Here is a 20,706-nt window from a genome sequence, read left to right on the forward strand (position 1 = left end):
TTTTTAAAACTAAATTTCTCTACTTGTGCTGCTAAAACAACTGAGGAACTGTTTCATGGGAAGAGGATATTACAAATACATTGTTGACAAAAATGAGAAATTTTAACCAAAAATTTTACTGCTTGTTCTATTATGTTAACATGTATAGGTAAACATTTACTTCAATTATGTTAACTTTATTTTTACATTATTATCTATTTCTTTTCATTTTCTAGTGTGTCCTGATTATTGATTTCCAGAACAATATAGATTTCAGCCTATTAGTTTATATTCAATCTCATTTAAGTATTACCTACTTAATGTAAATGTTTTTCTGCAGAAACAGTATAAACTTCATAAGACTATAGTCTTTGGAATACCTCTAGGCTGCTTTACATTACTGCCATTTTGAGAACTCTTTGATTTAAAGCAATAATGAAACTCCTTTGCATTTAAAGAACATTTGTTCACTCGCAAAAGATTTATTTTAAGGTAAGAAGTTTTGTTTTCTAGTTTTGAACAGAAAGATTATTTATGCTCTTCAAATTACTCCTCCAGGTTAATCATTTAAAGTTTTAGGCAAAGTGAATTAGAGAAAGAAACAATTATCCAGATGAGTAATTCCTTTATTATTTTAGCAAACATTTATGATCTCAAATAAGATTGTGGGATTAAGATAAGCACACAACAACAGTTTAGAAGCTGAAAGGAAGAAGAGAGCCATCTTTATTGTTCACCTAAATTGGTCACCTAGGCAATGCAATCTCATTTAATTTTGCCACAGTGAATTATATATAGTAAGTGGTCTCTGTTTTTCACTCATAGGAACCATGATTCAGAGAAAACAAGAAGTCACACAGGTTCACAAAGTTGGCAAATGGGGAGACTGAGATTAAAAGCCAGGCCTGTACCACTTCAGATCTGATAGCTTTTCCACAAACACACACACACACATACGCACACACATGCACACACACACAACTAATCTTGAGTCTAACGTTCCTTTGAGTTAGATATACTACAATCCCTTTCCAAGACAACACACAATAAAACGATGAATAAAATAAACAAAAATAATGTCAAACGTGCAGCCAGAGTAATAAGGAAAGAGGAAAAATGTCTCAGTTGTCAGGAATGATGACTAAGTATAAAGATTCACAAGTAAGAAGTCTGTACAACCAGGGACCCAAAGGCAACCATTCAGGGCCACCACTGAAAGGACCAGGCAGGAGAGGAGAGGCACCATTACCTGCATAGAAAACCCTTTTAGTGTGTCAGTATGAAAAATGATTCCTATCACGCAAAGGATTATAGTAAAAAACTTGCCAATCTTGAACTCAGATCTGGATGAAAGAATTAAAAAACAATTCTCCTGAGATTTTGTGAATTGGTCCACAGGTAAGTTTGTGATGAGTTGTCTCTACCTGTGTGGCCTCATATCCCCAACTAAGAATTTAGTTTAAAGAATATCTGGGTTGCTAATATACCCTTCACCTGGAAGAACTAAATGTAAATTCTGTGTTCATAACACATTATACAGCCAAACTGAGGGATACTCATAGCGTACCAAGGACCATGAGCCCACAGTGAGAAATCCCAGGGGGAGATAGAACATAGTGAGTGCGTCAGCAGCAGAACAAAGAACAGACGACAGAGTCAGATCTATACAGACTGCAGATCTTGCAATTACAGATACAGCATATAAATAGGATTCTCTAACAAGATTAATATTAATAGAAAGGAGATATCAAATGTATAATCATGATGTAAAATACCATGAGGCAAATATAAAATAGAATAGAACTTCCAGAAGTGAAAACATAATAGCCAGAATCAGAAATTCAATAAATAGTTTAAATAATAGACTCAATATAACCAAAGAGAGAGACAGTGAACTGAAGGGGAGACGGGAGGAGTTGCCTTTAGCAGTCCACAGAGGGCAGACAAGTTCAAAATATGAAAAAAACATAAGAAAATGGAGAATCCAGGGAGCTGATTTAGCATCCATCCAAATGTTACTGAAGGAAAGAATACAGATAATAGAGAGGAGGCTCTTCAAAGATAATGGCTAAAATTTCTTCAGAATTGAAGAAATACATAAATTTTCATATTCCAGTCTTATGACTCCCAAGCAAAGAAAATAAATCTTCAGACAGATACATCAGAGTGACACAGCAGATTACCATGGGGCATGGATGGGCATGGATTCTGAAATCTTCAACGCTCAGAAAGAAGAGACAGCTTTCCTACAAAGACAAAATAGATAGATAGCAGACTTTCTACAACTCCAAAACTCAGTGTGAGAGCTAAGGGATCAAAATATAACAAAATGCATCAAACTGTCACACTTTTTATAGAAGAAGAAGAAAAAAAACATAGTGTTAATCTATCGATACTTATCAATCAATCATCTGTCTATACCTGTTATCTATGCATCTATGTATCTAACATCCGTCTCTATCTATGATTTAGCTGCTGATGGGCACATGATTGATCATAGCCCTCTTGAACTTTAAAACTCAAATTTAATGTTATAAAAATTCATTTGTGTAAATATGACATATATTTTTGTAAGTATGACAAATCTGTAAAATCATAAATGTGAGCAATGTAACTGATAAGCTAGTGGAACCAGGCATCATTGCTTTAATTAACTGATTTTAGCTCCCATCTTGATATCAGTCTATGGCAAAATTGCATTGGTTCTAAACGGTCTAAGTTTTTTTGGTCTCTATTCAGCTTCATTTTATACGACTCTAAAACCTGATTTTCCTACTTAAGTTGCTCCCTTCGTTGATGGCACCACAACCCACCAATACACCTTGTACCCACCCCACTTTACATCCTTCCCAACTGTATCCTGAGGGTAACATGTCCCATGACTAAGCAATCCTTGATTATGGCACGTTTTTTAACGGTTTGGTAATTGGTAATTTTGCATACACCCTTTGTCTGCTTTGAATGTTACCTACATATGTCTTGTAAAATTACATATATCCTGTAAAATTCTACCTGCTATTTAAGAGGTGGGACCTTAACCACATCCTCTGTAAAGCAGTTCCTGACCTAGACCTCTGTACTCCACGTATCACCATGTCTATACACACCCAAATTGTATCATGTGTCTTGTTAATAAACATATTATTTGTTGAGCTCCTACTATGTGCCAGAGAATATGTTCTCTTTTACTTGCATTCACTTATTTCATCTTCACAATTATTCAATTAGATAGTATTATATCCATTTAGAAGTGAAAAACAGAATAATACGAATCAGAAATTCAGTAGTTTAAATAATAGACTCAATCTGTCAAAGAAAGAGTTATGAACTGAAAGGAAGACGGAAGGAGTCACCTTTAGTGCCCCATAGAAAGACAAAATAGGTACAAAAATAAGAAAACCTAAGTATTGAAGAGTTGTCAGTAAATTTGCTTTATATGTATAAAGAAAATCTCATTAAAATTATTTTAAAGGTAAAATAAAATGCACAATAACAAGTGGCCTTAACAATGCTAGGTTTAACGAAAAATGTTAAGATAAATATCCTCAATATGCATCTTATACTTAGCAATGTATTTCACACACAAAAAAATAACTCTGTCAATAAGGTATCCTTCTGTGGCTGCCATTGTTCTTGTGGTAAACGTTATCATTCATTTGCTTCTACATTTGGAGGAGGTTTCAAATAACACCACCAACACCTCCAACTGCATCTGCTCTGTCTATCCTAATCAAAGGAGACACAGGCAGTAGTCCCTGGGGACTGCTGCCCAGACTGTGGAACCCGCGATGGTGTTGCCGCGGGCTGACGACAACTGTGACCACCTCGGGCTAATCCCACTGCGGCCACCACCAGGGGGTCCAGTGACAATGTTTTCACTGCAGCCACAGTATTTTCTTCCAGGGCTGCCATATTTGGAACAGCATAAGCCCTGGGAAATTAGGAACATAAATGTCCCTGGTGGTGATTATTGACTGGCAAAAATGAAACATCACATGAGAAATAGAAGGAGTTTCCAGCACTCTTTTCAATTTAACAATCTCTAATAATAAAAGAAACGGACACGCTCGGTTTCAAGAGCAGGCCTTTGTATATCTTCCTATTATAAGATTACAGCTCTATAAACAATACTTGCCCATCTGTAAATATTTTTCTACTCCTGAAAAAATGTTTCTCTTCTTCCTTTTTTTTTTTTTTTTTTTTTTTGAAACGGAGTCTCGCTCTGTAGCCCAGGCCAGAGTGCAGTGGTAAGATCTCGACTCACTGCAAGTTCCGCCTCCTGGGTTTATGCCATTCTCCTGCCTCAGACTCGAAGTAGCTAATTTTTTTATTTTTAGTAGAGATGGGTTTTCACCGTGTTAGTCAGGATAGTCTCGATCTCCTGACCTTGTGATCCGCCCACTCCGCCTCACAAAGTGCTGGGATTACAGGTGTGAGCCACAGCGCCCGGCCTTCCTTTTCTCAATTTTATTTTCACACATTTGGAATGTCAGTCTACCCAAAAAGACCAAATAAGGAGAAGCGCAAACATAAAATACTTTGTATTGCAAAATGTATAGACATACAATCAAATGTAAAAACAAGATTAAAGTGATAGCTTCTTTTATCAATGTTAGTAACCAATGACCACTTTTACCTCTAAAATGTTTTGAAAAATCAGTTGTATTTACTTAGAATAGGTCAAATTTTATAGACTCCAACCTAAGTGTCTGTCAACAGATGAATGGATAAAGCATTTATATATACAGTTGACTATAATGCAGCCAGAGGAAAGAAGGAAACTCTTCCATTCATGATAACATGAATGAACACAGAGGACATTATGCTTAATGAAATAAGTCAGGCACAGAAAGACAAATGCTGTATGACCTCGCACATGCATAATCTAAAAATGTCCAACCCATAGAAATAGAAAGTAGAATGGTGGGCTTCCAGGTGCTGGGGAGTGAAAGAAAGAGAAAGTGCTGATAAAAAGGTACAAACTTTCAGTTATAAAATGAACAATATCTCAGAGTCTAATGTACAGCAGGGGAGGTGACAGACGTGTTAAGTTACTGTAACAATCATTACACAATGTGTATATATATCTATGAAGTCATCATATTGTACACCTTGAATATATATATTCTTTGTCAATTCAATATTTTTTTAAAAAAGAAGAATGCAATCTCATTAAAATCAGCAAACAAATGATAACATTGGCATACAAGAGTTATTTTTAAAAGTTTAAAAAATATAGACAATGTGTATTTTGTGCATGTGTGTGTACACAGACTCTGAACTCCATGTTGACAGATTTCAGTGAGTAGCTCTGTGATGTGGGAAAAAGAAAGCATAACCTTCCTATCTAGGCCTGCACACATCATCCCTCCCAGATGACCTATTAAGAATCTATCCATAATAAGTGCACTAGTCTAGATACATTCTCTCTCTGGATCACATTTTCACAGATAATGAACCTCAAAGAGCCACATCCTACGTCATGTCACACCCATGTGGAAGCCAGTACAAATTTCAACGTTAATAGTAGATACTAGTTCTCTTAATGTTATCTTCAGGAAATTGTGGTTTCACTCGTGGGATTGCTAATTGCATGTTTTATTCCACAAGGAAACTGGAAGAAGTTGTTTTGTTGATTTTAAAATCTAATGGTACCCATTACACTGAGGTACTGATTGTCCTGATGCTATTTATCCGATAGTTCTGCCATGTTTGGAATTTAAACTCCATGATTCTTCGTGGTTTTCCTATCTTTTACTAGCAACACCTTTGAAACTGGTGTCTCTATGGGAAAATAGATAGCCATCTTGTATTGATTTTACTCTCACATTTGCCTTTTAAAAATATTTCATCAATATTTAAAACTGGCACAGGCTAAATTTAATTTTCCTTCAGGGTACATTGAAGGGTATAGTATCATGAGAACAGCCACAGATATCTCTGACTTAGAGTGGTAAACCGTTCAGAAGGATGACAGGAACTGAATGTCAGATTTCAGTTCCCCCGGAGCACCAGGGGAAGATGATCACTTTCTTGTATGTTAACTGAAGCTTTAACACATCTATCTGACAACTGCCATGCATCATTCTGATCAACAGTCACTCTACTATCTGCATCTAAAGATCTTGAATAATTGCTGCCTACGTTTTGATACTATTTTTAAATTATCACAGATGAAACAGGTTTTATCTGATATGAACTCAATGCTAAAACTTCAACTGTATAATCTCTGAATAAATTACAGAATGTTCTTCAAAAGTAGCTAATAAAAGGCACTGGGGGAAAGCAGTATTTTTCTGACAGAAGTCACAGTAAATGCATGGATATTTCAGTTTTAACTCTCTAGCTGTCTCTTGTAGGTGAAAATGTTGATACACGTTTCTAAATGATCAACATTTTATAGGACTTTCGGCATAACTAGAATTAGAGTCAGATGTGCTAAATATGTCAGAGTGTTTTTTCTCTGCGCCACCTCCTCAAGCCTCTCAGGAGCTACCTGACTTCTATTATAAACTCCCAGACCCACTAATCAGGGAGTGATGAGCAGGTTTAAGCCCCACTTGATGGGGGTTATTGTTAAGTCACCTTCATTAGAAACTCACCCTGATAAAGCCCTGGAGCTCAGCTACAGGTTCATCAGCCTGTGGTTTTCTGGTGCTGACTCTGGGATTATTAACTGTTCCCATAGTTTCCTCTCCTAATTCTAGAGGTTTGTGAAGCAAAGCCTTTTCCCAGGGGTCCCTTCACTATCCAAATCCTATATCCTGCCCTCTCACAGAGGCTGCCCTTACATACTTACCATGAATTCTCAATTCTGGTTTCTCTAACTGAGCTATGCCCTACAGTATGTCCAGGAATTCAGAGCAAGGAGCTAAGAGGGTCACTTGGCATGATGCCTGGGTTTTGGCCCATCTGCCAATCCTTGATTTTCAGATACCAACATTTTGTCCAACTACAGCTTCTCCAAATGCTCAGTTCTATGCCCCCTCCCTCAGAGTGAGCCTTTTGCCTGGGCTCACATCCCACTGTTTATCCTCCATGGACAGTAGGTTAATGTTGGGGCTGATGAAACCCTCTCCTGCCTCTGGTATAGATATAGAGAAATTGTCGAGCTTACCACTAACTCCCTATCCCAGACCTTCTCCCACTGCCACCCTTGAGTCCCAGTCCACAAGGGCTTTTGGAACCATTTTGCACAATTTTAACAATGACAGAAATCTAGCATAACTGACTCCCTAGTGCTTCTAACTGCACAAGCCTTTGCTTATTTCTCTGCCTAAGCCAAAATAACTATGGGAGAGATTTACTTTATAATTTAATGGAAAAATTTAGTTTATAGTTTAAAGCAAGGATGATGATAGTCCCTTCCCAAAGTTAACCTTTTCCCTATTTGGGGACTGAAACTGTCTTTGTAAAACTAATGAAAGGCCACAAAATTATAATTATGCTAGGGACCTGAATTCTGCTAAGATATAGGCATAAACAGCACCTAGGCATTGTTTCCTAGCTTGCTTTTTATAATTGTTTACTGCTCAGGATTCTCATAGCCAGGTGTCCGAAGATTTGTAACTTCCCCAGTTGCCCCTCTAGGTAATATTGCTATTGTGAAACCTCAGCCTAGTCTTTGAGATATTTTTCAGACTTTGCATTCTAGTATACCAGCTAATGCCACCCAGACAAGTGACTCCACCCAGGAGCTAACTAAATGCCTGAAGACAGTTTTGGCAGCACTGTGATTTAGGCCCTGATCCATCCAGTCAGTAGGACCCATTGCCTAGCTGCCTGCCCACCAAACTATCCTTAAAACCCTAGTCTTCAAATCCCCAGGCAGAGAGATTTGAGAAATATCTCCTGTCCTCTTTGCTTCACTGCCTTGTAAGTATTAAAGTCTTCCTCTAATGCAGTACTGGCTGTCTCATTGTATTGGCTTTTCTTCTGTGCAGTGGGCAAGAAGAGCGTGACTAAACTGTAACATTTTCTTTCAGCCTGAGCAAGGCAGGTCAAAAGTGTCAGGCAAAAACAATCCTAGAAGCAGCTTTCAGCTAATGTGATAGACCTGAAAATATAAACAACTTCCTCCCTATTGTGGAGTTGGAGAAAAACGTATAACATTCTATAATTCTCAGGATTTTTCAGCAAACTGGAGCTTCATTTTCCCCCTCATGAGTAAACTGCCTGATAGCAATCTTCTTCTCAGACCCTTGCCTCTGACTGTCCTATTTTCCACCCAGACCTTCAGAGCATTGCTTCCAGATAACAAATAGCTCCTTGCCTAGGGTTCCTCAGACTGACATTTGCCTTTCCTTAAAATATTCTCCTAACCTTTCCACTCACTTGCACAGACTGAGAGTTAATACTCTATTTGTTGTAATACTCAGATAAGACTTTCTGCTCTCCAAAGTTGGATGATTATCTCTGGCCTAATCTCTTACTGTCTCAAATGCATCTCATAATTAGCTGGTAAGTGGGGTGATCCCTGTCCAGAGAGCACATGAACTATGTATTGTGGCAATACAACACAAACAGTGCACTGCGAAGGGTCAAGTTTAAAGAGGGTATCTTTTAATACAAAGGTGTCTGCGGGCCTTTACCAGTGGGAGGCTTTAAAAAACAGAAAAAGGGAGTTTTTTCTCAGAGAAAATCTGGCTCTCTGAAAGTACGGTGCACTACTTTCTCTGTTGTAGATTGGCTTTCCTCAGATGCAGACCTAGAAGTTAGAATTCCTTCCTGGGACAGAGGTCCCAGGAAGTACTTTCAAGTAAGAAAAACAATTTATAGAGCAGAAGAAAAAAAAAATTTAAAAGCACACTTGATCATCTCAATTGATTCAGAAAAAAGCATTTGACAAATTTCAAGACCTCTTGATATAAAATTCAACACTGCCTCAATACTCAGCCAAGTAGGAATAGAAGAAAACTACCTCATCATAACAAAGGCAGTATATGAAAAACCCGTACTCAAAAATACTCAAAAATGAAGCTTTTCCTTTAAGGTCTGGAATAAGAAAAAAAAGTCTGCTTTTACCACTTCTATTCAGCATAGTATTGGAAATCTTAACCAGAGTAATAAGGCAGGAAAAAGAAATAATAGTCATCCAAATTTGAAAGGAATAAGTAAAATTATCTCTGATCACAGATGACATAATCTTATACGTAGAAAACCATAAACATTCCACAATAAACTATTAGAACTAATAAATTCAGCAAAGTGGCAGAATACAAAATCAAAATTTAAAAATCCATTACATTTCTATGCACTAACAATAAAAAATCCAAAAATAAATTAAGAAAATAATTTTTTAACAATACTATCAAAAATTATCAAATACTAAGGGTTTAACTCAAGCAAGGAGTTGAAAGACTTGTACACTGAAAACAACAAAGCATTGCTAAAAGAATGTAAAGTATACATAAATAAATGGAAAGATGCTATGTTCATCTATCAGAAAGCTTACTATTATTAAGATGTCCATACTACTAAAAGTGATCTACAAATTCAACATGATCCTTATAAAAACTGCAATGGTATTTTTTCAAGAAATAGAAAAATTCATTCTAAAATGTATTTGAGATCTTAAGGAACCCAAATTAGCTGATTTCAAAATTTGCTATAAAGCTACAGTAAAAACGAACAAATAAACAAAAGGCACAACTGTGTGTTACGGGCGTAAAGACAAATATATAGACTAATAAACTAGAATAGAGAGGCCATAAAAACCCCCTTGTGCATATGGCAATTTATTTTGGACTGGATATCCAAATGCTAAAGAATGAAGTTCAAACTTTAATGCCATGTACAGAACAGAAATTAACTTAAAATATAACCAAACCTACAAGTAAGAGCAAAAATTGTAAACTCTTAGAAGAAAATATAGGGGGAAAAGATTCATGACACTGAATTTGGCAATTATTTCCTGGAGATGGTACAAAAGGTACAACCAATAGAAGAAAAAATTGACACAGACTTTATTAAAATTAAAAACTTTTGTGCATCAAAATACTATTAATAGAGTAAAAAGGCAACCTACAATTTGGGAGAAAATATTGCTAATCACATACCTGATAAAGGACTAGTATCTAAAATACATTAAGAACTCCTGCAACTCAGCTCCAAAAACCAAACAATCCAATTCCAAAACAGACAAAGGATATGAATAGACATTTATCCAAAGAAGACGCACAAGTGTACAATAAGCACATAAAATAATGCTCTACATTATTAATTGATAGGAGAATGCAAATGGAAACCACAGTGAGATTCAGCCTCACACTTATTTGGATAGCTATTATCAAAAACACTGAAAACAACAGGGTTGACATGGATGTGGAGAAATCGAAACTCTTGTATTTTGCTTGTTGAAATGGAAAATGGTACAAGTACTGTGGAGAAGAGTATGACAGTTTCTTAAGAAGTTGAACACAGAATTACTATTTATCCAGCCATTTCACTTCTGGGTATATACACCAAATAATTGAAAGTGGTGATTCAAGCATATTTGTACACCCATGTTCTTAGAGGTATTTTTCCAAAAAGCCAAGGTGGAAACAAACTCAATGTTCACTGCCGAGTGAACATTGATAAACAAAAAGTGGTATAAATACACAATGGAATGTTATTCAGCCTTTGAAAGGAATGAAATTCTGATATATCCTTCAACATGGATGAACCTTGAAGACATTATGATAATTGAAATAAGCCATCCACAAAGGGTCAGATATTGTATGATTCCACTTACAAGATTTAACCAGAATAGTCAAATGTAGAGGCAGAAAGTAGGACAGTGGTTAACAAGGGGTTAAGAGGAGGAGTACGGTTCAGTGCATACAGAGTTTCAGTATGGCATGATGAAAATTCCGGCAATGAATAGTGGTGGTAGTTACACAACAAAGTGAATGCACGAAATGCTACTGAACTTTATACTTAAAAATAGTTAAGATGGTGCATTTTATATTATGTATATTTTATCACAGTTAAAAAAAAAAGAAAAACAAAACTTAACTGACCATATAAGAGTGGGTCTATTTTGGGCTCTTTATAATGTTCCATTGACTGATATACTTGAATTGATTACAACATTACATTGTATTTATTATTAGAATCTTATAGCAAGCTCTGAAATCAGTTAGAATAAACCCTCCAACTTTGCTCTTTTTATTCAAGATTGTTCTGGTTATTGTAAGTCCTTTATATTTCCATGTGAATTTTGGAATCAACTTGTACATATCTGCAAAAATATTTTGGGGTTTTGACTGGTTTAGGGTATCTGGAAAGATGTGACAGCTTATCAACACTTAGCTTTCTAGTTACGATCATGTCATATTTCTCCATTATTTGTTTATTTTTTTAAATTTCCTTCAACATAGTTTTTATAGTTTTCAGGACAGAGATCATATACATCTTTTGTTAAATTTGTTCCTAAGTGTATTGTCTTTCTGACGTATTATGGATTGCATTTTTATTTCATTTCTAGTTGCTTGTAGGTAGTTTTAGAAACACAATTAACTTGGGCTATTGTCCTTATTCCCAGCATCCTTGCTAAATTTTTGTGTTATTCTATCTTTTGTAGAATTCTTAAGGTTTTCTATGCATACCATCATGAAATCTACAAGAAAAGCCATTTTGTCTCTTCCTCTATAATTTTTATTCTTTATATATAATTTGTGACTTGCTGTAGGAGCATGGTGAACAACATTGATTAGTGAGCAAGGTATTATCCTTGACTTGCTTTCAATCTCAGAGAGAATGTTCAATGTTAACTAACATATTAGAGAGAGGCTTTAATTAGATGACAGTTGTCAGATTAAGAAAAATCTTGTCTACTCATATCTTGCTTAAAGTGTTTTGTAAAAATGGGTGTTGAATTTTCAAATGCTTTTTTGAATTTGTTGACAACGTCATAAGATGTTTCTCCTTAATTCTGCCTTCATTCTTCCTAGCACTCTGAGCTTTATTTATATGTACAATTATCTTTTAAGGAGAAAGTAGGTCTATGTGTATCAGTTATTATTGACTGTGAAACTTAAAATCAATAATATTATTTCAGTATTGAAGTAGTAAATTTTACTGATTTTATTTTTTTGATCTGGGGACCAGTGTGATATATTTATTCTAGAGAGTTGTATGACTCATGCCACTTCTCTGTTATTAACCAAAGGGAAGAAAGGACAACCTCATGGGAACAGTTTAATCAGCCTTGACATCCAGGCCCATGATTCAGAATGATTTAAATGGTCTGTGACAAAAGAATAGTTAACAGTCTGTAAAATGTCTATTATCTTTAGTTGGCAAAGGCCTATTGATTTAGGGCCTTGAGTTACTCCCATAGGGTATTAGTAAGAAGTGATGTGAGAACTCAAGTTCAGCATTATTTGCCACCTACTAAACACTCCAAGGTAAGTCTATTAATAAGGTACAAATTAAATCTTCATGCTAAATAGCTGCAGATGTTTGGGAAAAGCAGGGAGCAGACTACATGCTACTGTCTATAATTTTCTTCTGAGATCACATATGGCAACATTGTTAAAAAAGATGTCTTTAATGGTATTATTATACAATGAATGATAAACTCCATAACTTGTTTTATGACAATGTCTTTTAGTGGAATAAAATCTAATCTCATCTAAGGATGTCTTCCACAGCTATGCTGCCTCGACATGAGTAAGTACAGCAATCAGTTTTGCACTGTAATTTATGGCTCTTTCTGAAGCTAGATTAGGAGCAGTGTAATGTGTCAATGGGTTGGAGCATTGAAGAACAGAATTTGCTACAGCACTTGCGCATAATTCTATTAGGGAGGTCCACAGAATCATTCAGACACTATCCCAGGGGAATATCACTCACGCTGAGTTCAGTGACCGCTGCCTAATGTCTCCTGCTTCAGTGATGCTGAAGGATGGGCCCCACCCTGACACCACTCTCAATAGTCCAAGTTCATGAAACGTAAGACCAGAGCAGAGGACACCACCATGTGCAGTTCTCAATTAATTCTCTATGTGAAAAGGTAGAATGATCAGAAAATCCAGTGTCACTCTCATCATATGATGACAGCTAGGAGTCATAGACAACAGGCTGGAGATGGGCCCAAAAGGCATGTTCATGGACCCTAGGCAAGGTTCTCATACAGGGCCACTGCTTACTTAATGATGTAAGCAAAAATTACACGCAGAACCATTGACTAGACACTGAAAGAAAAACATATTTAAAATGGTCTTTGAATAAACATTTTTATTAACAAAAAACAAACACAAAAAAATTCAACAGAAGAAAAAGTTACTTACACCAGAATAGAAAGGCTCACCAGACACACATATCACATCCTGTTCCTGGATCATCAAAATATCTTTGGCTAGGTGCAGCCGGACTTTGAAAGGCTCCTGGTTACCATCCTGCAGCAAACAAATTCCTGTCTTTGTCTTCAGATTAAAAAAAAAAAAAAAAAAAGAGGAAAAATTATACTTAGTTTATAGGTTGTAATTTTGTGGCCAATTTACAGCAAAATATGGTGAATAACATTTAAGAGGTGGTGAAAACACAGTCTGATGAGCCTGAAATTGAATACTTAGCATGGGTGCAAGGAAAAAGGAGAATGATTTCAAGTAAAGCGAACTCTCGGTAAGGAAAACGATGTCACAAAATTCACACAAAGAAGTGGGGAGTAAGAATTATGGTACATGTACTATATTTTTAAAATAATGAGAGGTTTTGTAATACTTATAATCTAAAAATAAAAAGGTAATAGCTTTATTGAGATATAATTCAAATTCCATACAATTCAACCCTTTAAAATGTACAATTCATATTTTTTTAAATATAATCAATGGTGTGCAACCATCACTGTAATCAATTTTAGAACATTTCCATCACTTCAGAAAGAAGGATCACACTCCTATTTCTCCATTTCCTCTCCCACTGCCCCAGCCTACTGTAAACTCCAGTATTTCAGCATTCCTAGTCACCAACAAACACATGCATGCATACACACATGCACAGACATGCATGAAAACACACACAGACACGCACACGCACACGCACACACAGTTTATACCTAGAAGGAAATAAGGGTAACAAGGTGAAGCAAACTACCCAAATTAACATAGTTAATTAAAAACAGAGCCTAGTTTAAGACCCAAGATTTTTGATGCCTAATCCGATATGTTGGCTTTATATACTTTGGGGAATTGTGAAAACGGACTGCAAAGATTTCTGAACTTGTGCTATTACCTAAGTAATCACCAAATAAGTCCATGAGTCTTGTCACTTATCCAGAATACATATATTAATCTGGATTAATATAAATATTGTCCCTAGCAAATGCACTTAACATTCCCATTTGTCACAGACACAAAAGGTAATTCCTTTGAGACAGAATATAATATTTAGCTCTTATTCTGCACCAAAAAGTCCATAGGAATAATGACCACTTTGGAAATGACATTTTCTTTTAGTAATTATTGAGTCATTCTTAACATAGTGGAATATATATATGGGGATATATATTTATCCTCAGAGTTAATTGGTTAATTAATTTCAAATTTAAAAAATTAGCAAATAGTAATTGCATGTATTAATGGCAAACAATGTGAGGTTTTGATGCATGTATATATTGTGTAATTATTAAATCATGATAATTAGCATATAAATCACTTTAAACAGTAATAATGTATGTGTTGTAAGAACATTCAAAACCCTCTCTTTCAGCTATTTGTGATATACAATATTGTTAGCTGTGATCATCCTACTGGGCAATAGAGTAACAGAGTTCATTCCTCCCATCTAACTGTAATACTGTACCTGTAGGCTAACATCTCCCCACCTCCGACCCTCCCATGAGCCCCAGTGTGTGGTAACCACTCTTCTACTCTGAACTCCAACATCACTTACTATCAGGAAAATGCAATTCAAAACCACAATGTAACACCACCTCACCCAAGTTAGAATGGTGACTAACAAAAAGACAAAAACTGGCAAATGCTGGTGAAGATGTGGAGAAAAGCAAGCTCTTATACACTGTTAGTAGAAATGTAAATTAGCATAGCCCTTACAGAAAACAGTATGAAGATTCCTTTAAAAATTAAAAACTGATCCAGCAATTCCATTACTGGGTATATATCCAAAGGAAATGAAATGAGTATGTCAAAGGGACATCTGCACTCCCATGTTTATTGTAGCACTATTCTCAACAGCTAAGATATGAAATCAATCTAAATGCCCATCAACACATGAATGGATAAAGAAAATATGGTACTTATACACAGTGGAGAACTATTCAGCCATAAAAAAGGAATAAAATTCTGTCACTTGGAACAACATAGATAAGGCTGGAGGACATTTTGCAAAGTAAAGACTGCCAGACACAGATAGACAAATATCATATTACATCACTTATATGTGAAATCTATCTTTAAATTTAAGGAGCACGCTATCCCAGGCAAATAATACCAGACTTTCTCTTGGAATACACATTTCCATGGCTATTGCTGGGAGTCTGCTACTTTATCCTCTGTAATATTGATGGGAATATATTTATATACTGTAGCCTCCAAAGATACCTATTTCTCTAAACTGCTTTTGTTCTTGTGTGCTAATGCATACTCTTTTGCCATCTATCATATACACTCTTATATTAGTTTAGAATTATTTTGTAAAAGTTATGATGTCTTTTTAGGAAAAACAGAAGCTTTTTCATGAGCAAGGAAAGCATTTTTTCTTCATCTATGGCACTAGCACACACATGCTCATGAAACCAGGCTGACTAATCTAGAGAAAATTTTAAGTGAATATATCTAGAGGACAAAAATCTTTTAACACAAGCATATTGTACTTTCCCTAATATAGAACATAATTTTCCTATGTTTTTACACAAAGTCACTCATGCTTACAATGGGATATTGGAGAGGGGCCGACATGGAGCCTTTCTGAGGGGCGAAGCCACTCTGAGGAGTGGCAATATGAAATAATACATCAAAGCCAAGTGATCATAAATGAACACATTTGCTGATTTTTTAGTACAGTATATTCCAGGACATTTCTCCCCCAGAAGTGTAATGGAATAGCTGGTAATCACAAATAATGCTCTGTTTGAACTTCAGGATGAGAAAAGGGTTTTCCCTGAAAGCCCAGAAATATACTTTTGGTACACATCAAAGAGATGCCAAAGATCATCCAGGGAAAGTTTGAGGAGCTAAAACAAAACTATGAGGATACTCTCATTTAATTTTTATGTGGCCAAAGCTATCAGTCACGTAAATACTATGTAAAATGTTCACAAATTATTAGACAGTTGTCTGGAGAACAGAATACAGTCTTTGAGCTCGCTTTTGGATTCTGAAAGGACAAGAGTTGCAGAAAATAAAGAATGAGGAGGATTTTTTTTTTTTAGAATAAATCACAGAAGCGCGCACACACACACACACACTCACAAACACACATTCCAAAAAATAGCTACTGGAGAAAACAGCACACAAAGTGCTAAAACAGATCGGTTAAAATACGTTTCCAGAAGTTAGAGATGTTACACATGTTACCATGAAAATTCAGCTGGTGCACATGGAAACACATCTAAAATCCCACACATGTATTAATTTTGCAAATACTGTGCAGCATTAACAGAGAATAAGACATGAATTAGACAATAGTCCCTGACCTCATAGTATTCGTACTTGTTTTACCTTATGTTATTTTACTTTTTTCTTGAGGCGGAGTTTCGCTCTTGTTGCCCCAGGCTGGAGTGCAGTGGAGCGATCTTGGCTCACTACCATCTCCGCCTCCTGGGTTCAAGCGATTATCCTGCCTCACCTCCTAAGGAGCGGGGATTACAGGCGCCTGTCATCACGCCCAGCTAAGTTTTTTGTATTTTTAGTAGAGACGGGGTTTCACCACCCTTTTGGCCACGCTGGTCTCAAAATCCTGACCTAAGGTGATCCGCCTCGGCCTCCCAAAGTGCTGGGATGACAGGTGTGAACCACCACGCCCGATCTCGTACTTATTTTGAAAGTACATATATAAAAACCCACAATATGACATCTGATAAGGGAGCAACATGGAGACAGGAATTTAATATTCTTGAGGGATGGGGGTTTATGGAGGATAGGAAATATGTGTGGTTTGTCTTGAAAAAAAATAAACTGAGGAAACCATAATTAAAGGAACAAATGTCATTTTAATCAAGAGGAAACACATGAGTAAAGATATGGAAGCGTGAAAATGCACTCCACGTGATGATGCAGGAAAATGAGGGTGCGCTTGCCGCTGAGCCTGTGTAGTCCAGCAGGGGCCGCTGCGGGAGAGATGTTTGGAGAGGACCAGGCGGGCCAACGCCCTGTATGGTGGGCGGATGGTGGACGGTAAGGGAGACGCCATATATAAATGTGAGCAAGAAGATAATACGTTCACTGTTATGTGTTCTAAATGTATTTCTTGTAGCAGAGTAGAAGACGGAGAAGAAATGGGAAAGTTAAAACACACTTACTGTTGACAGAAACAGGCACTGAGCAGGGAAGTTGGGGACTGATAAACAGGTGCATTAGAGTCAGAGCTTCTCTGGGAGATGCAGGAAGATGGATAAACTCCATTTCAGGGCACTGTCTTGATTAGAATCAGCGTTGCTGGACTAAGATCCTCACTCATGAAATATGGTCATATATTTTATTATTTGTTGTGTAATAATAATTATTCATATAGTGCTCACTGTGTGACAAAAAGTATTAATTTGTTTTTCTCCCTTAACAAAAATTAATGCAGCCATCTGCCTTTACAGATTAGACAAGTGCAGAGGGACCCAGAGGAAGAATTCAACCCAGGCAGCTGGGCTCTTCACCGCACGGCCTGCTTTACCTCATACACAGATTATTTAAGAATGCCATCTCCAGTTGTCCTGTACACCGTGACATGGCTACTGGCATCTTTCACTGGAGAGAATTATGGTTATCAATAATCTCCTATTGGGGTGTGGATAATTTTGAAAAGAACACTTGAAGCAGCTATTCTTCGTATATGGAAGCAATGGCCACTAGAGAGATAAAATGAGTAAGAGACTACTCTGGAACTTACAGATGGTCTTCCCCAAAGTCAGACTACTAGGAGGCTCTCTGATAGAGGAAGAAGTTTGGTCTCCACTCCTTCCTGAAGTGTTTTAAGAGCTAAAAATGGGAGACCGAATCATGGGAGCAGTTGCTGGTTGGCGCTGCAAACCTAAAACAGCCCCACCTGCAAAGTCTTTACAGATCTGTGGACTCAAATTATTTAGATATCGAAAATCACCTACATAATTATTGGTCTCAAATTTTAATATAAACTGAAGACACACACTTATCTTCTTTCTTTCTATTAATGTGACATCATTTGTCTCCAAATTTTGTTGACTTTGCATACCATTGCACATAAATAAAGGAATGTATGTGATATAGATACTGTATGAACGTATTTTGTACTTTATAAAATATACACCAAACTTATAATTTTAAAGGGAAGATTAATTTAAAAATGATACCATTGAGGACATAGGCGTGGGCAATGACTTCATGTCTAAAACACGAAAAGCAATGGCAACAAAAGCCAAAATTGACAAATGGGATCTAATTAAACTAAAGAGCTTCTGCACAGCAAAAGAAACTACCATCACAGCGAACAGGCAACCTACAGAATGGGAGAAAAATTTTGCAAATCAAGAAAATGTTTATGAATTTGCGTGGGTTTACTCTTTAAACAAATCTCACATTTAACTTCTCTCACATTTAAACTTATTAAGAATTTGTACTTTCTTAAATGTAGGACCTACGTTGGATCTTTATAAAAGTAGAATGTCATCCATTTTCTACTTAAAAGTTAAGACCCTTTTAATTTATGTTCTAGTCTTTCAAAAAGTACAACATGTATTTTAATGAAACGTTAAAATTTAAGGTCTTTTAATTTTGAAATATATTCACAATGTCAGATGTAAAAAACGACAAACTACAAAAAGTAGACAAAGACCGTAATATGAACTGCAAATTTTCTTGCAAGCATCCACAGTATTTCCATGTTTCAAGTGCCAAATACTATTTAATTCGTTTTGTCTTACACTGTACTGCATTGTAGCAGTAGTGCACTAAATGTTCTTTTAGGTGAAGTGCTTCAAACTGCCTCATCATTTACATTGCCATTCCTGGATTACTTTTAATCATGGCCTTTTCCTTAACTAAATTGTAGCCATTGTTCAAGTCCTAGCACCAGACTGAATTCTCTTTGAAGCCTTCTGAAATCATTCTATTCAAAAATGAGGAATCATGAGTGATTTAATTTCCTCTTTCCTCACTTTGCTGAACACATGGATTCCGTTAAGTAAATATTTGCCCCAAAATTGATCATGATTGTCTTTTGGCATCACATATAGTGACTTCAGCAATATTTAGCTATATCTCATATAAGTGATTTAATTTCCTCTTGTATATTGTTATCTCAGTAACAGATTGTCACTCTTTTCAGTACTAAGGATTACTAATTTACAAGAACTAGCATAGTGATCACAGCATTACCATTGTAAATAAATCTTCTAATCTTAACAGAGTTCGAGAAATATCTCAAATCAGTACATCAAAACAATTTTGTTTACAAAAAGGTCTTGTAAATCTTTCCAGCCTCTGAAATCAAAAATAAACCATTTGTTAAAATAGTATTTGGCCACTGTCCAGTCTCTATCATATGAATGTCATGTGTCCCGTAAGTATCTCATTCACACAAATATCCACTGGGTTTCAATGAGTGCCTTACTAATCAAGACATAAGGGTTGCATATTAATGGAAATAGAAGACTTGCTACATAGTATGCAATTAAAACCAGAAATGGCCTGGGTGCGAGGGCTCACCCCTGTAATCCCAACACTTTGGGAGGCCGAGGCAGGTGGATCACGATGTCAGGAGATCGAGACCATCCTGGCCAACAGTGAAACCCCATCTCTACTAAGAATACAAAATATTAGCTGGGCGTGGTGGTGGGTGCCTGTAGTCCCAGCTACTCGAGAGACTGAGGCAGGAGAATGGCAAGAACCCAGGAGGCGGAGCTTGCAGTAAGCCAAGATCATGCCACTGCACTCCAGCCTGGGTGACAGAGCGAGATTCCGTCTCAGAAAAAAAAAAAAAAAAAAAAACCTGAAACAATACAATTAAAATATAACATACAAAGCTTCTAGAACATTAATTCAATTTTTAAAAATATATGAACCAATAAGTGCTAAGTTAAAAAGATGAATAATTTGCATACTCTGACCTTATAGTATTCTGTGTAGCACAGGAGAAAGGTTTGTAAACTGCATTATAATTGATGAGTATTAGCATAGAGATATGTTTAAAATGTTATGCTTAAAGCATTAAAAGTAGAAACATAAGAATAGAAATATAAAAGCAATTTATTAGTTTTCTGAAAAACCCTTATATTTACAGTCTGAACTTTGTACCAACTGTGACAAATATTTTTAAATATATATTTTTCAATTGCTTTAGAAGAAAATAAGGAGTTATGTTCCACAAATTCAAGCAAGAACTGTAAACACATGACATTTTCACTAAAATAACAGTCTTCACAAGGTTAAGAACTGAAGCCTTTCCCCGGTTTGATTTTAACACTACCAGAGGTAATCCAGTTATGGTTGGTTTTTGTTGGGTCGTTTATATACAATAAAAAATGCCTTAAATCTTTTAAACAAATATAAAATATTTTTAAGCTGCATGTATTTTTATTTTGCCTGAAGAATG

The 20,706-nt window shown here is 36.1% G+C and overlaps 1 protein-coding gene across 6 annotated transcripts in view; it reads right to left on the minus strand.

Moving 5' to 3' along the window:
* Positions 1-20,706, minus strand: part of SNTG1 (syntrophin gamma 1) — an 891,115-nt gene that overhangs the window by 384,848 nt on the left and 485,561 nt on the right. For all 6 annotated transcript variants that reach the window (XM_050801928.1, XM_050801925.1, XM_050801927.1 and 3 more), the window contains one exon: positions 13,257-13,391. In XM_050801928.1, the coding sequence (XP_050657885.1) occupies positions 13,257-13,391 (135 nt within the window). The remainder of the gene's footprint in view (positions 1-13,256; positions 13,392-20,706) is intronic.

This window comes from Macaca thibetana, chromosome 8 (genome assembly GCF_024542745.1).
Source record: "Macaca thibetana thibetana isolate TM-01 chromosome 8, ASM2454274v1, whole genome shotgun sequence".
Classification (NCBI taxonomy): domain Eukaryota; kingdom Metazoa; phylum Chordata; class Mammalia; order Primates; family Cercopithecidae; genus Macaca; species Macaca thibetana.